Source organism: Natrix helvetica (genome assembly GCF_964273705.1).
Source record: "Natrix helvetica genome assembly, chromosome: 10".
Lineage (NCBI taxonomy): Eukaryota > Metazoa > Chordata > Lepidosauria > Squamata > Natricidae > Natrix > Natrix helvetica.
Window position 1 is genome coordinate 13,300,671 of NC_138561.1, and position 16,645 is coordinate 13,317,315.

A 16,645-nucleotide genomic window follows, 5' to 3' on the forward strand; every position below is an offset into this window, starting at 1 on the left:
CTGTGGCCTTACTCCCAAATCGACCTCTGTTCTTTAGCTAGTCCCTTTGTCTGGGAACTCTGCACATGTACACACATTGGGAACAGGCTGCAGCTGTTTGTCTGCCTCACTGATGTCTGACTCTGAAGGCAGCTGATAACTGTCAGACAGCTCTGGCCCTCTCTGCCTCTGACACAGAGCCCTCGTCAGAGCCCTCGTCAGAGCCTTCCCCGAACTCCAGATCTGCCCATGTTACTCCCCAACCTTCTCACTGTCCTAATCTCCTGCCAGCTCTGCTGGCAGTTCACAACACCCAGGGCAAGACAGAAGAAATGCAAAAATGCCTTTTAATAGAAATATAGATACACATTTAAACAGCAGATATGAATGGACAAGAGCTGAGGATTTCTCTCTAATCCAGTGAGGAGTGACAACACATGGACATGTCTTTGTAAGAAAGACAGGCCAGGCTGACAAGATACCTTTGCACCTGCTCTTCCCAAAAAGATTTTTTTGGCCAACAAAACAGTGAAGACTATCCCATTTCACCCATAGTTTCATAATTGCCCCGTGTCAGTAAGGAAACGGAGAATGCAGAATGGTCAAAATTAGGCTTGCAAACAGCAGTGCTACAAATATTGCATGCACCCTCTGATTGGTCGCAAGCTCAGTGGACAAGCTCTGCAGTCATCAACCATACAAGTGAGGCTCCCAACTAGCTATGTCCAGTGGGGAGGGAGGAGGTCTGGGGGGGGGGGGAAATCTTTTTTTTTTTAAAAAAATGCACAAACACACAAACAGCACTGGATTCATTTTGCCTTCACGGTGGCCAAACATGGGAGAACCCAACGGGAAACATAAAAGTACCAAGTGGGCAGAAATAAAATAATGGCTTTCCACAAAAGAAGAAGAAGAAACAACTACAGATGCTGTCTTCTTGAACAGAGGAGCTGGGAAAGCCACCAAATAAAGTAGCAACCAAACAAATGTCAGGGCATACTTATTGACTAGTCAGGGGTGGGTTCCTGCCAGCATTACTACCGATTCGGCGGCCGAAAAATTTTGCGCTCGCACGCTCGTTTCACAACATTAAAAGAGGGGGGAAATTACATTTTTCAATGAAGATTGTTCTGTGCACATGCAGAACAGAAAATCAAGATGGCGCGGCCAAAGATAGAACCAGTTTGGTCACATGTCCGGCTGAGTTACTACTACTATTCGGCTGAACCGGTCCAAACCGGTAGGAACCCACCTCTGTGATTAGCGCACAGACTGAAGTGGCTGAGCTCTATTGAGGATCACCACACCTCCATGTCATCTCACCTGGCCCAGGTTGACTCTCCTAATGAGATACTGCCAAGAACGTGGGACACAAGGACTGTGGAACATTGGAACACATTTGAGCACCTTTGAGAAAAGTTCTCTTGAGTAGGGTCATGGTGGTGAGCCCACACCTGCTTGGCATGGAGCGTGTTCTGGAATTAATCCCTACTCTTTCGAGGGAAAGCTTTGCCTTCCACCAATCCATATGGACATGACCAAGGGAGAGGGTCTCATAGCCCAGTCCAGGACGAAGGAGAAGAGGGTGAGAAACATTAAGCACAGAAGATAGAAGGATGAGACCAGATAGAGACCTGGGATTGGAACCTGCAACTCCTAGTATGAGGCAGCTTCCATGATTAATACGTGTAAGGTGCACCTCTAGCACATTCAAAGGTTGTGCTTCATGCCACCTAGGTTCCAGGTCAATATCTGTAGGCTGTAGGAGTTGTGGATGGGGAGGAACAGATTTAGGTTCAATCTTTGTATGATGAAGGGACTATGGATTTTTTAGACTTTTCCATCTCTTCTTCTGCATGATTTGGGGAACGTCTCAAACTCACAACTCCTGCTTAGAGAGCAGGCGGTGGTAGCCATGGCTCAGGGTTCTTTTGTCCGTTCATTTGTGCAACAATTGCAACCAAGCCTGAATTGGGGGGTCCTATTCATGGCCACGCCTTGGCTACCTCCTTTCTGGATTTCTGCCACGCAACCCACGTGGTACTGACTCTTGAAGATCACGTAGAAGCTACCACTGGTCCAGAATGCAGCAGTGGACACAGCCATGAATGTAGCTTATATTCCCAACTAACACATCTACTTTGTGAGCTGTATTGGTTGCCGGTGAGCTTCTAGATACAATTGAAGGTGCTGGTTATCGCTTTTAAGCTTTTCATGATAGAGCCGGGTTTTTGTGAGATCCCCTCTCTCCGATTATTTTGGCATCTCCAGTAAGATTGAAGAGAGTTGGCATGCTCCAATTCCCATCACTTATGCAATGACATCTGATGGATGTCATTGCTTCACTGTTATTGCACTTGCCCTATGGAATAGTATTCCCCCAAGATCTGGATGACTCGCCCCTCCCTACTATTAGTTAGGTTTTGAGGACTTCTTTTCTCCCCAGACATTGGGTCAGGAGGTCTTCTGGACCAGTCCATGTTGGTTGTGCTTAGTTATTATATTGCCTCTAGTGTGACTTGTATTGCATTTAATTACATGTACATTATAGTGTTGTTTAGATTGTGTGCTGCCTTGAGTCATAGGTTGAGAGAATAAATGGACTAAATACATACACCTGATGTGATTCGACCTAGGCAGGTTCCAGGCAGGCAAGCCCCATCACCTCCTGTCCTCCTACATAAGAGACCAGATGCCCTGTAATCAGGACACAACAGGCATTGCCATCAACCCCTAAGCTTGACAATATTCCTTAGACAGAAGCAGAACAAGGTCCCCAGTCCATACTGTGATGGACAATAGAGGAGGGAAGGGCTTTTCCACTGTTCCTAGACTAAGCAAAGGGTACCAGAGCCACAAGAGCTACAAGAGTCAATCTACCCATGAGGCTGGGCCAGAGAAGGGAAGCTGCCCCCCGCAAAGTCTCTTGGTTGGTCTCATCTACACGTAAAGCCTTCCCATCACCAGCCAGCTGGGCTCGTGAGCTGCAGAGGTCATGTAGGTTGCCTTGGAACTGGATCTTTCGGGACTCTTGCCGAAGGGACTCCCAGATGTTGGCTGCCTCTTCAGGGCAATTGGACAAAACCTTGGTGGCACAGGCATGGAAGTCATCCCAGGACCTGTAGGAAGAGAAGGCTCAGTGAGGATTAATAGCAATAGCACTTAGACTTACATACCGCTTCATAGTGCTTTTACAGCCCTGTCTAAGCGGTTTACAGAGTCAACAATCTGGGTCCTCATTTTACCAACCTCGGAAGGATGGAAAGCTGAGTCAACCTTGAGCCGGTGAGATTTGAACTGCTGAACTGCAGCTAGCAGACAGCTGAAGTAACCTGCAGTACTGAACTCTAACCACTGCGCCACCTCGGCTCTTAAACTCAATTTATGCTGAAGCCATAGAAAACAAAGTGGGAGCATGATTCTATTTGTATGGATCAATGGTTACACAACATTCCCTTCTATTTTAGTTTGGGTCCCCCCCCCCAAGAAGGGGCTAGTGTTAGAAACAGCCTTGGCTACTTGACTACAAGCATCAGAAGGTAGCATTGGCAAAGGTCACAAAGGGAACACCAGTAAGAAGAAACAATTGTATTACTGTAACTACGGGCTGTAGACTAGCATAGCCATCTAAAAATTCAATTTGCATGGCATTTCCCTGTATTTCATTCTAATGTTCTGCTCTGATCTTCATGGATGTGTTAGGGATGTAACCCTAGGCTTGGCCTGGCAATGTATATAAGCTATGATTGTAACAAATGTATCTGTTACTTTAAATGCTAAAGAGATGTAATTGGTTGTTTACCTCAAGCAGCCATAAAAGGGAGCCAGAATGACTGTTAGCTCTCTGTTTCTTAGACGCAGTATTGTGAGGTACTGTGGTTTGCTACTGTTAGCTATTTTGTGTGCTAGACTGACTATTTGATAACTGAATGACTGAGCCATGTATGACTTGGACTGTTAACCGGACTCTGAATACCTCTATATTTCCACATAGTAAACTACTATATTTTATACTATTCAGTGTCCCTGTATGCTGGTTTGTGCGTGTTCATCCATACCACTCTCATTACGCTTCTCTGCACACTCGCTCTCCTAACGGGGAGCTTACTTACTTAACAAGATGTATTAAGACTGCATTGGGAGGACATGAAGTATTATGCTTGCTCAGGATTTTCATCATCTTAATTATGAAGAGGCAACTCCTACAAATGCACGCACCTCTTCCCTGACACCAACTATATGAGGAGGGTTGTCGGATGTTCTGTACATCAATGCGTGTGAACACCAGAGCAATTTGCAAATGCCTCACCTGCTGCCATCATTAAAAACTTTCAAAAGGCCACAGGTGGCCTCTCAGGCCCATCTTTGAAATTCAGATGCTGAGTGGTGGATCTTAATCTTCAAATTTACCTAAGCAAAATCTAAGTCAATTTTGCGTCAAATGAAAATTATCAGTAGGACTGCTGGTGGAAAACAAACCTCAGGTAAATCCATACAGGACCTGGGACAGATCATACGGGATTTAGTGTGTCACATGAAAACTCAAAGAAACCATGTCTGCATTCAGGGAGCAATATCATCCAACAGTTCCTTGGAAGTGGCTGTTCTGGTGCATATATTTTATTAGCTACTAGCCGATAACCCCGCATTGCCCGGGTATTTATTGATAGGGGGAAAATATCCAGACCAAACGTAATTTCTAATGTTGGATTTTCCCCCTTACCAGAGGGAGCCCCCTTGTGGAGTACTGTGAAGCCGTTACCATGGCAACTCCATTGCGCTGTACCGTAGATCCCATTGTACGGCAGTACAGTAGAAGCCATTTTAAGGCACAACAGACTGTATCTTAACAGAACAGAACCCCCCCCCCCCCTCGAGAGGTGTAGGGGTGTCTTACCACCACAATATTTGTTTCCAGTGAGTAACTCATCTGAGTACCAAGTTTGGTTGAAATTGCTCGAGGCGTTCCAGAATTATGCTGGAACATACATGCACACAGCCATTTATTTATACCGTAGATAGATTGTTTCCTTAACTTTGCTTGGTTGACTAAGTATTATGCAAAGAGCTTTAGGCTGGATTCCCAAATCATGCTTAGCCACAAAATGATTTGCTTAGTTTGTACCATATCATCCTTTGCAGTTTGCAATCTATGGTTAATGGCTTTGCAACATATGAAACTGTTGAAGGCTTATTCAACAAATAATAAACCTTCACTTGTGCAATATTTTAACCCAATCTTTTCATCTGATCTTTAAGAGGTGGAGGCGGGTAAACTGAGCATTGCAGTTCTGGGGTCTAGATGGTCCTGAAGTCCAACGTTTGGAAGGCAGTGTTACCTTCCTTAGACTTATAGGTGACCTTTGGGTTCATCGCTGGGGAAAAACAAGGGGTTTGCTTGGTCTCTTTCTCAAAACCAGTCTTCCTATTTTTAAAGTTCTGTGCTGAAGTATCAGACTTGGGAAAGCTGAAGTCGGACATACCAATTCAGATGGATGAATAGCTTGAGGAATCTTCTCGCAAACTTTTGAGGCAGCTCCATAATAACTTGACTACTGATGGGTGCCTGAAACGATGGACCTGCACTCACCTACAGATGGTGTTCAACTCCTCTTGATCCTGGATGGTGTCATCCTCCGTATCCTTCTGAACATTTTGAGCCATGCTGTCGCCAAGGCTAACCAGGCACTCGGCAAACCCCTTATAGATAGTGTTGCACTTCCAGCCAGCCGCATTCACTGGCTGCCCCACCAGCACTGCAATGAAGTTGAAATTGAGATATTTAGACCGTGTTGTCTTCAATAGCTTTCCCAAGCTCACAACTTGATAGTTGTGTAGGACTATAATCCCCATAATCCCTGGGAAGCATGCAGGATGGGGTGATGGAATCATAGTTAAACTTTCCCGGAATGTGTCTTAGAGCAGGGGCCTCCACCTTGGCAACTTTAAGCCTGGAGAACTTCAACTCACAGTATTGAAGTCCAACAGGCTTGAAGTCCACCAGAGTTGAAGCCCATCAGCCTTAAAGTTGTTAAGGTTGGAGACTCCTGTCTTAGAGGATAAGGTAAAGATAAAGGTTCCACTCGCACATATGTGCTAATCGTTCCTGACTCTAGAGGGCAGTGCTCATCTCAGTTTCAAAGCCAAAGAGCCAGCACTGTCCGAAGACGTCTCTGTGGTCATGTGGCCGGCATGACTAAATGCCGAAGGCACACAGAACGCTGTTACCTTCCCACCAAAAGAAGTCCCTATTTTTCTACTTGCAGTTTTACATGCTTTCAAATTGCTGGGTTGGCAGAAGCTGGGGCAAGTAACGGGAGCTCACTCCGTTACGCGGCGCTAGGGATTTAACTGCCGACTTTTCTGATTGACGAGCTCAGCATCTTAGCCACTGAGCCACCCCATCCCTGAGGATCAGGTCTTAGAGGATAGCATACATCATATAGCCAGCAGAGCACTGCTTGCCGTTATAGGCCAGAGTGGCAAGTTGAAAACTTAAGAGACAAAACACCTCATAAAATTAAAAAATATATTTCGGGATAGCTTCAAAAGCTATTGCTATTCAAGAATTCTAAAGTATCCTGAAGCACTTTCATCTTTCTCTAAATCTCAGCACTGGAGATAAATTTAGGCTGGTACAAAGCTTTGTATTTTTAGCTAAGTTAATACAACAGCAAAGGATCATTGCCTAGAGGTGAAGCATGTACTTCATGTCGAAAGGGTACTTGTTTCACCCCTGGCCTCTTTCTATTGAAATGTTTAGGCATTGGATAATGGTAATGATTATTCCAAAAATGATAAGACAATTTTCTGTATTTCCTGAAGAGCATTTGTAAAGGGGCAATCCAATACTGATGAAATAAGTTCTATTAGAGAGCCAGAAAAGAAGCAATTAACTGTATGTTCTGGTTTTCCTTAGTTTAAATATTTTGCATATATAGCCGGGTTTGATTTCTGAACAACTGAGAGCAGCACCTTAAGACTGTTTGATATGGTTGCTTATTTAACGGTGTGTAAAATTTAGGATGCTGGTTTTGACATGGAGAACCAGTTTGGTGTAGGAGTTGAGGTTCTAGGCTAGAAACCAGGAGACTGAGTTTTAGTCCTGCCAGAGGTACAAAGCCAGCTGAGTTAATTTGGGCCAGTCACTCGCTCTCAGTTCTACAAAGCAGGCAATGGCATTATGGCAAGCCACTTCTGGGAAGTTGCCACGAAAACTGGCAAGGACTAGTTCAGTCAGTCATTAGAAGTCAAAATTAACTCAAAAGGCATTTAAAAAAATGTTTGATGTATAAAAACCCTTAGTGGCTCATCTGGGTATAAGCAAATATTCACCAGGATTTCTGTTATCCAAGACACTAAAAGCTAGAACGCAAGAAGGTGATTTTAAAAGACAAAGAAAACTAGGACTTCAGAACTCTGGACAGCTCCTAAAAAGCTCTGCAAGAGAGACTGACTTTGAGCTTAAATACCAAGGACAACTTTTCAACAAGAAAGTTAAACTACCCAGGAGGAATCTGAATTCCCAAATTCATGCATCATACAAAGCCTGATATTCAAATGATCAAAACTGGGTCTGCATGATGCCCTAATCGCAATGTGGTTTAACCTTATGTGGAAATTTAACTGAAGTAGGATACCCAACATTGTGGGCTGAATTCATTTGTTTTGTTGCTTTGAACCTGTCCTATCACTGAAATGCACCCTCAACAAAATAAAGGAGCCCTCAGAGGGAGGGAAAGCACCCACTTTCAGGCTAGAAAGACAAAGGATTTGCCTGTACATAAAGCAGCTGGCTAGCATTCCCTAAGGCAGTGGTTCTCAACCTATGGGTCGGGACCCCTTTGGGGATCGAACGACCCTTTCACAGGGGTCGCCTAAGACCATCAGAAAACACACATTTAATGGTTGGGGGTCACCACAACATGAGGAACTGTATTAAAGGGTCGCGGCATTAAGAAAGTTGAGACCCACTGCCCTAAGGTAAAGGTAAAGCTTCCCCTTGCACATATGTACTAGTCATTCCTGACTCTAGAGGGCGATGCTCATCTCTGTTTCAAAGCCAAAGAGCCAGCGCTGTCCGAAGATGTCTCCATGGTCATGTGACCAGCAAGACTAAACACCGAAGATGCACAGAACGCTGTTACCTTCCTACCAAAGGTGCTTCCTATTTTTCTACTTGCATTTTTTACATGCTTTTGAACTGCTAGGTTGGCAGAAGCTGGGACAAGTAACGGGAGCTCACTCTGTTACGCGGTGCTAGGGATTCGAACAAAATACAAACTGCCATTTGGATATATTTCTCACCAGAGAAAAGTTTTTATCTGGACCATACTATACCAATCTTTCCCCAAGAAGGCCCTTTTCCACATGTTGTGTAACAAACCCATCCTAATCACTGACAATGCAAGAGTTTTCAAGATCATTTGGAAGACAGCAGGTTGGGGGAAACTGGAGGGAAACACATGGCATTTTGTATTCAGATCCCTAGATAATGCCAATCACCCAGCTCATGTCTTATTTAAATAGATAGAATTTAAATACACAGACATACACACACAGAGACACATATATGCACAACTCTGGCTCCACCAAAAGCATCAGATAAGAAGCATTAGGATTAATTATGCCAATTCTATCATCAAATCATAGGGCAAGGCAGACTTTTTATTCCAATGCAGGCTTTTTTCAAACCATTAGGATTTTAGCATCTTCTCTGATATTAAACAAGCAAGGATGATTTCCCCCCAAAACCGAGGCAGGAAGGAAATTACAATTCCATAAGGGCTTCCAGAAAAATGGCTTGATCAGGATTCTAAAGAGCTCATTCGTGTTTTGTTTTGTTTTTTAATTTTCTTAACAGATTTTTAATAAGACAGGGGAAAAATAAGAGATGTTTCCACATGGGAAAACAACACGGCTTCGGTGTTCCTTCCCACCTTTGGATTAAAAAAAAATACTTTGAATGGAACAGGAAATTAAACATTTTCAATCTAACCGATTGTTAATTTTATCTTAACATTGCCGGTCATGTTTTGATGATGCCGTACTACTTCTAATAATAATTGAAAGACATATAGGAAACCCAGCTCAACTGAGGCCAGAAAATGTAAAGCAGAAGAAGCTGATTAAAAGAGCAGAAAAATAAATAGAAGTAGAAATAAATAGAAATAGAGCAGAAAAATAAAAGGGTTTCTTCTGGGTACCACAGATGGTAAATAACATCATGTACCTTGGGATACCTGCAGCTTCCTTACCAAAATGTACTCTTTTGGCCTCTTCTCCTCACCCACTTTATTTAGCATTCAGCTTGTATTTTTCTCTCCTTCATGAGTAAAAGAGGAAAATGGAGGGCGTGGTGTATTTTATTCACACACCAAGAAACACGTACACAATTTTGGGACACCTGTGCCAATCACTCTCTTTCTAGACTGGTGATGAGGATGGTTGCAAGGAGCGAGGTGGTACAGACATTGGAGACAATGCAATGGATAAGGATAAATTAACAAGTACCAGCTGGAGTTGGGAAACCTGTGGCCCTCCAGCAACACCCAACACCGGCTGTACAGGTAGCCCTCGACTTACAACCACAATTTATGTCGCTAAGCGAGGCATTGGTTAAGTGATTTTTGCCCCGTTTCACAACATTTCCAGCCACAGTTGTTAAGTGAATCATCGCGGTTGTTGAGTTAGGAACACGGCTGTTAAGTGAATCTGACTTTGATGGTTGGAAGGCCGCAAAAGCTGTTCATGTCACACACACACACACACACACACACACACGCACGCACGGGGCTCTGCAGCTGTCATAAATATGAATCAGTTGCCAAGCATCTGAATTTTGATCAGTGACCATAGGGATGCTGCAACCGTTGTGTGAAAAACGGTCACGAGTAACTTTTTTCCCCAGTGCCATCAGTAACTTTCAAAGGTCACTCAACAAACTGTTGTAAGTTGAGGACTACCTGTATTAGCAGACAAGTAGTTCTGTCGATCTCTAATGTATTACACAGACCAATTGCCAGTTAGACACATTTCTCACCCTCCAGAGAAGGGAAAAAAGTTTTATCTGGAATATAACTATAGCAACCTTTCTCTGACATTTCTCGTGTCATCCTTTCTCCCATGCAGAGGCAAGCAGAACCCGACCCAGCACCTCACCCGAAGCCTTGTTCTCCCTCAGCCTCTTTTCTTTTTCTTTTTTTATTACAAAGTTTTTATTTTATTTTTTAAAAAATGTGAACTTTCCCTCTTTCCTTAAACAATGTGTGGTTTGGGTACAAATATCTCTATGCAATAACCACCAAGATTTGCAGCATCACTGACATTGATATTAATTCTCTAATCTTAGAATTAAAGTATATTAAACAACTGAACGTAACAATCCTGTTCATTTTTTCCTCTTAGCGTATCTTCTAGTAAAAATGTAATAATAACATCAAGCATAATGTTATTTTCAAAAGCAAGAAATCCTCCTCCTCTTCCTGCCATCCCATTCTTCACTGAATTAAGGAAGAGCAACCTCACAACCCATCCCCTGAACCTAAATCTCCCCCAGCTGGATAAGAGGCATCCCCAACTTCAGCAGGAGGAAAAATTCACGGAATCATTTGTTAAGGATCCCGCAGAGGATTGGACCCAAACGGAGAATCTTTGTGAAGTCTTCTAGACATTCTCAGACTATACTATAGTAATGCATTTTATTAAAAGGCAACTGGCTTTTCTGAGCCGCAGCAAGCTTTTAGCACAAAACTCATTTGCTTTTAAATTGCGCATGGGGTGGGGAAAAAACAATCTCCTTATCTTGAGCATCCTTTCCCTCAGATATTGGGGGGTGGAGAGGGTGGGGTAGGGAAGGAGACTGACTACAACCAATAGAGCATCTGTGGAAAGCATCAAGCGGAATTGTGCCTTCCTTGTTTTGCAAGGGGTAAGAGGAAGCATGGGGGAGGGGGGTGTTAAGAAAGAAGGAAAGACAGGAGCAGGAGTTTGTGAAGAGGACATGTTGAGGTTCCTTCTTCCACTGGCAAGCAACATCCTGACAGAGAGAGGGGGGGAGGGAGGGAGGGAGAGGAGAGAGACAGAAAGAGAGAGAGAGGGAGAGAGAGAGAGGAGACAGAAAGAGAGACAGAGAGGAGAGAGAGAGAAAGACAGAGACAGACAGACAGACAGAAAGACAGAGAGAGGAAGACAGAAAGAGAGACAGAGACAGAGAGAAGAGAGAGAGAAAGACAGAGACAGAGAGACAGACAGACAGACAGAAGAGAGAAAGACAGAGAGAGAGAGAGGAAGACAGAGAGAGAGACAGAGAGACAGAGGCAAATTAGGGGCCAAAGCAAGCAGCTTCTAATTTTCAGCAAGAAGAAGGCAGCCGGTGCCACTGAGACTCAACGAGGGGTGCAGATGATCGAGCCCCTACACCCTGGAGGGCTCCCCGATACAGTTGGGGAAGGAGTTTTGAAAAGTCAGCAGAAGGGCGTCTTGCCTCAACTTACAGGATCTTTGGAACGGTGAAAAGGTTTGACTTGCCAAAAAGCAAGGAAAAGTCATTGGAGAGAGAGAGGAGAAAATTCTGTAGCGGCAGGGAAGGAAGGAAGGAATGAAAGAAGGAGGGAAGGAAGAAAGAGGGAGGAAGGAAGGAAGAAAGAAGAAGGAAGAGGAAGGAAGGATGGAAGAAAGTAAGAAAGAGGAAGGATGGAAGGAAGAAGGAAAGAAAGAAAAAGAAAGGAAGGAAAGAAGGAAGAAGCCGTTGCTCTAACCCTCAGTCTTGCCGACAGTTGCAACTTCCAGCCAAGGGGGAAGGGGGGGAAAACAGTCCCGAAGCTCTGACGGTTCAGACGGACGGAGAGAGACGCGCTCAAAGCTCCGACCTCTTCCCCCGCCCGCTGGGTCTTCCAGACGCGCAGAGTTCCAAGCCCCATCATCCACAGGCGGCACTTGCCAGGGGTCTCCAGATCTGGCACGCCGGGGAGGAGGCGGGGGTTTCAAAGCCCTCGGAAAAGCCCCCTCGCCGGGGGTCCAGCTCTGCTCGGGGGGCGCCTGCGGCTTCCTACGAAGGAACCTTTTCCTTCGCCCCTTTTCTCACCGCCCGCCCACCCGTGCAGAGCCCCGGTTTGGCTGGGTCGACCCGGCCGCCCCCCCCCCCCCCCGGTGCAGGGAAAGAGAAGCTGCTTCCAGCAAAGGTTGCAATTCGGGGGGCGCCGCAAACAGCCGGTTAAGCCTCCAGCCGGCAAAGAACGAGGACCTCAGCCTGGCCGTCCCCACGTGCGAGTCCTGGGATGGAGGCCCCGCCGGTTGCTTTGAACAGGGCAGCCTTGCGGCTCGTCCGAACTCCGCTTTGCGCGCTGGTTGCCGTCCCGCCGAGACAAGATCGCCTCCCGGTGCCGGTCCTTTTCCCTTCTCCTCCCCTTCCTTCTCCCCCCCCCCCCAATCCTGGTCCTCGTCCCGTGCCCCCTTTCTCTCTTCCCCTCCCTCTCCCTTTCTCTCTCCCTCTTCCTTTCTTTCTCCCTCTCCCCTCTCCCTCTCCCCTTCCCCTTTCTTTCTCCCTCTTCCTTTCTTTCTCCCTCTCCCCTTCCCCTTTCTTTCTCCCTCTCCTTTTCTCTCTCCCTCTTCTTTCTCCCTCTCCCCTTTCCCTTTTTTCTCCCTCTCCCTTTCTCTCTTCCTCTTCCTTTCTTTCTCCCTCTCCCCTTTCCCTCTCCCCTCTCCCCTTCCCCTTTCTTTCTCCCTCTCCCTTCCCCTTTCTTTCTCCCTCTTCCTTTCTTTCTCCCTCTCCCCTCTCCCTCTCCCCTTCCCCTTTCTTTCTCCCTCTCCTTTTCTCTCTCCCTCTTCTTTCTCCCTCTCCCCTTTCCCTTTTTTCTCCCTCTCCCTTTCTCTCTTCCTCTTCCTTTCTTTCTCCCTCTCCCCTTTCCCTCTCCCCTCTCCCCTTCCCCTTTCTTTCTCCCTCTCCCTTCCCCTTTCCTCTCCCTTTCTTTTTCCCTCTCCCACTCCCTTTTCCCTCTCCCCTTCCCCTCTCCCTCCCTCTTTCCTTTTCCCCTTCCCCCGTCCCGGTTCGGGTCTGATCTCCCCCCCCCCCGTCCCATCCGCGGGATTCAGACGCACCCAAATGCAAGGTGAACAGCAGCAGCGCCCAGACGCCCAGCGACGCCCCGCAGCCCATGGTGCCTCCGCCGCCGCCCGCTCTGGAGGGAATCGGGCTGCAGAAACGCCGAGCGGTGGCTCCAGGCGGCCGCTGCGCTCCGCCCCCGGCTCCGCTCCGCTCCGCCCCGCCGCTGGGAGCCTCGGGCGGACGGAATCCCGGAATCCTTTCGTCCCTTTGGGAAAGTTGGCCGCCCACCACGTGGGAGCGCCTGTTGGGGGGCGGGGGCAGCTGTGCGGGAAATGGTCGGAGAAGGGGCCAAGCGGCTAAGTTGGGGGCTCCAGCTGAGGGTGGGGATGCTTGAGTAAGAGTTTGGTTGAGGGGTGGGGTGGGGGCTATAAACTGCAGGAAGCCAATACAAGTCCTTGCAGTCCTCGATCTACAACAATTCGTTTAGTGCCCGTTCAAAGTTACAACAGCACTCAGGGGAAAAAAAGGGCGTTTTTTCACAGTTAGGCCCTTTGCAGCATCCCCATAAAGGCCATAATCCTCAGCAGCGGTCACCAACTGATGGTCCGTGGATCTCTGGTGGTCCATGACAAAATTGTGAACTACTATATTTTTATACTATTCAGTGTCTCTGTATGCTGGTTTGTGCGCATTATTCCATATCACTCTCATTACGCTTCTCTGCATACTCCCTCTTCTAACGGGGAGCTTAATTACTTAACACTGTTTATGGGCCCAGAGTGTACCAGAAGTAGCTGAAGAGAGAGTTGGTGTTGATACGCAATATTGTATACAGACCGCTGCTGAGGATTATTATTCCACTTGTCCACCCAATCTTTGTTGGGAGTGCCCGCAAGAAGGGAATTTGAAGATATCGGATCCCTTTGGAAGGCAAAACGAATTCCTAAAAGGCTGAATGGTGTGTGGGGGAAGGGAATAGCCAGGAGGGTAGCCCAATCGGAAAGGATCCGTGTTGGGCAACAATTAGCCCTTTCATTGGGCTTGCCAATCTTCCACCACCAAAGAAAGAGGGACCTCTTCAAGGCTTAGCTTCCCCACCCCATCCCACCCCCATTCTGCTTTTCTCAGGAGAGCGCCAACACAGCCCAGCCTTAGAAATGCAGTTCAAGCCCCCAGCCTGATAGGAAGCCAGCTGGCAAGGAAACACTGCTCTTCTTTAATCCTTAAAACGCTCCCAGCGTCATCCCAGTTTATCGCTCCAGCAGTAACTCTGCAGGTGGACCTAGAAATATAAGCATAGCCGCGTGGGTCTCCTCTGTCCCAATATTAATGGTATTTGCCATGATCTCCTCTTGGGGAAGGGAAGACATGCATGCTACGAAATCTCCTCAAGCTAGCGTGTTTCTGGTGTTCTCGCTCTCCCTCCCCTCCCCCTTCCCAGATGTGTTTGCCTCTGACAAGGACTTAACCTCTTTAGCAGCTGTTTTCATGGGCAGATGAGATCAGAGGGGATTTACAAGGTGCTGTGCAGGGGGGAGACACACACACACACCAAGCCTCGTCTAATCTACCGTGTTTCCCTGAAAATAAGACAGGCCTTATTTTCTTTTGACCCCGAAATAAGCACTTGGCCTTATTTTTAGGGAGGTCTTATTATTTTTGAGGTGCAGGAGGCGGTGAGTGTGGTCACCTCATGGCTGTTGCTATGTTGCAATATTTTCGGGGAGGGCTTGTTTTTGGAGGGGGCTTATTTTAACGCATGTGCTCGATAGCCCGATTGGGCTTATTATCCAGAGAGGTCTTATTTTCGGGGAAACAGGGTATATACTACTAAACCTCTCGGGTCTGTAACCATTAACCGGGTAAAAGGGTACGTCAGAGGGCAAAAGTTTTTGAACCTAAATACCTCAAGTGGGCTAACTTACAGAATGTACCCACAATCTATGGACCTATGACTCCTGTGGAATTGAAATTTGGAAAATTAAAAAAAAAACATTTGATGACGTAAAATGATGGGGAAGCATCTTATCACATAATATCGTTTACCCCCAAAAAAGACCTCCCTGGATAATAAGCCCTTTTAAGCACCTGTGCTAAAACAAGCCCTCCCCCGAAAATATTGTAACACAGCAGAAGCCATGAGGTGGCCATGCTCACCGCCTCCTGCACCTCAAAAATAATAAGACCTCCCCGAAAATAAGGCCAAGTGCTTCAAAAGAAAATAAGACCGTGTCTTATTTTCGGGGAAACACAGTACAAAGTGCCATAAAGCATCTCCCATAGTCAGCGTCTGATGATTGTGTTATACAACCTCTCATGGGCTACTTTCAAGGCAGATATATCTAGAACATAACTAATACAGTTGAAAGGAACCTTAGAGGTCTTCTAGTCCAACCCTCAGCTCAAGCAGGAGACTATGCTATTTTAGACAAATGGTTGTCTCATCTGTTTATGGAGATTCTCAGCCATCCAGGACATGGTTGTCCCAAAAGTGTTTTTTCAAGGGGCAACTGGACTTTCTGGTTTTTCTTTGAAGATGTTTCGCTTCCCGTCCAAGAAGCTTCTTCAGCTCTGACTGGATGGTCAGAATCCTTCCATTCCCCACCATCCAGTCAGAGCTGAAGAAGTTTCTTGGATGAGAAGCGAAACATCTTCAAAGGAAAACCAGAAAGTCCAGTTCCCTCTTGAAAAAGCACCTTTGGGTTGCCTTGTCTCTTTTTGAAAGCCTCCAGTGATGGAGTACCTACATCTTCTGAAGACAAGCTATTCCATTGGTTGAGATTGCTCTCAACCATTAGTAATTTTCTCCTTCGTTCTAGGTTGCTTCTCTCCTTCCATCTCTTATCTTGCCTTTTGGGTGCTTTGGGAAATCTCCATTTTCCGGAGTTTTTAAGAACTCTTCAAGTATGTTACAAGCTCTGCCGTTGTTGAAGGAATCAAGGAATCTGGTAAGGAAATCTCTCTGAAATGACAACCCATGAGATCATGGGTTGTTAGTCCGATATAAAAAGTGAGCCTGACTCTGTCCCTGTCAATTTTATAGATTCTATAAAAGTGACTTCCGGTTTGCTCGGAGGGTCGTTTTGACTGCTCCGGAGGCTTCAGGGAAGCCTCCTGAAGATCCCTGACGTCTCCGGAGCACTCAGAATGACCCTCCAAACAAACCAGAAGTGACTTCCGCTTTGCTTGGAGGGTTATTTTGACTGCTCCGGAGGCTTCAGGGAAGCCTCCTGAAGGTCCCTGAAGCCTCCGGAGGTCATCCGGGGGGCGGGGGAGGCTGTTTTCACCCTCCCCAGGCTCCTACAAAGCCTCTGGAGCCTGGGGAGGGCGAAAAAGCATGCAAAAAATGGGAGGGAGCCCCTGTAGTGCATGCATGCGCACTGGGCGGGCGTCATGCATTGTATTATGGGTGCGGCACGCCTGCACACGAGCCCCCCGAGCTCCCCCTACTTATGGCACACGAGCCAAAAAAGATTTGCCATCGCTGTTATAGAAGTCCCTTATAATCTGGGTCGTGCCATTAGGCCTGCTAATTAGACTCCACGGGACCGATGATATATTGAGGTGGCTTCATTGCTGTTGAGATCTGCTGTTCTCTCTCAGCCTTTTTGTTTTCTAAAA

The 16,645-nt window shown here is 46.4% G+C and overlaps 1 protein-coding gene across 1 annotated transcript; it reads right to left on the reverse strand.

Moving 5' to 3' along the window:
- Positions 1-348: 348 nt before the first annotated feature.
- On the reverse strand, positions 349-13,651 carry NRN1L (neuritin 1 like; the record flags this gene model as incomplete). The annotated part of the gene is made up of 5 exons (XM_081963102.1): positions 349-3,098; positions 5,570-5,735; positions 11,810-11,935; positions 13,078-13,345; positions 13,565-13,651. The coding sequence occupies 5 exons, from the start codon at positions 13,649-13,651 to the stop codon at positions 2,813-2,815; spliced, it is 933 nt and encodes a 310-aa protein (XP_081819228.1). The 3' UTR covers positions 349-2,812.
- Between the last annotated feature and the right edge of the window lie 2,994 nt (positions 13,652-16,645).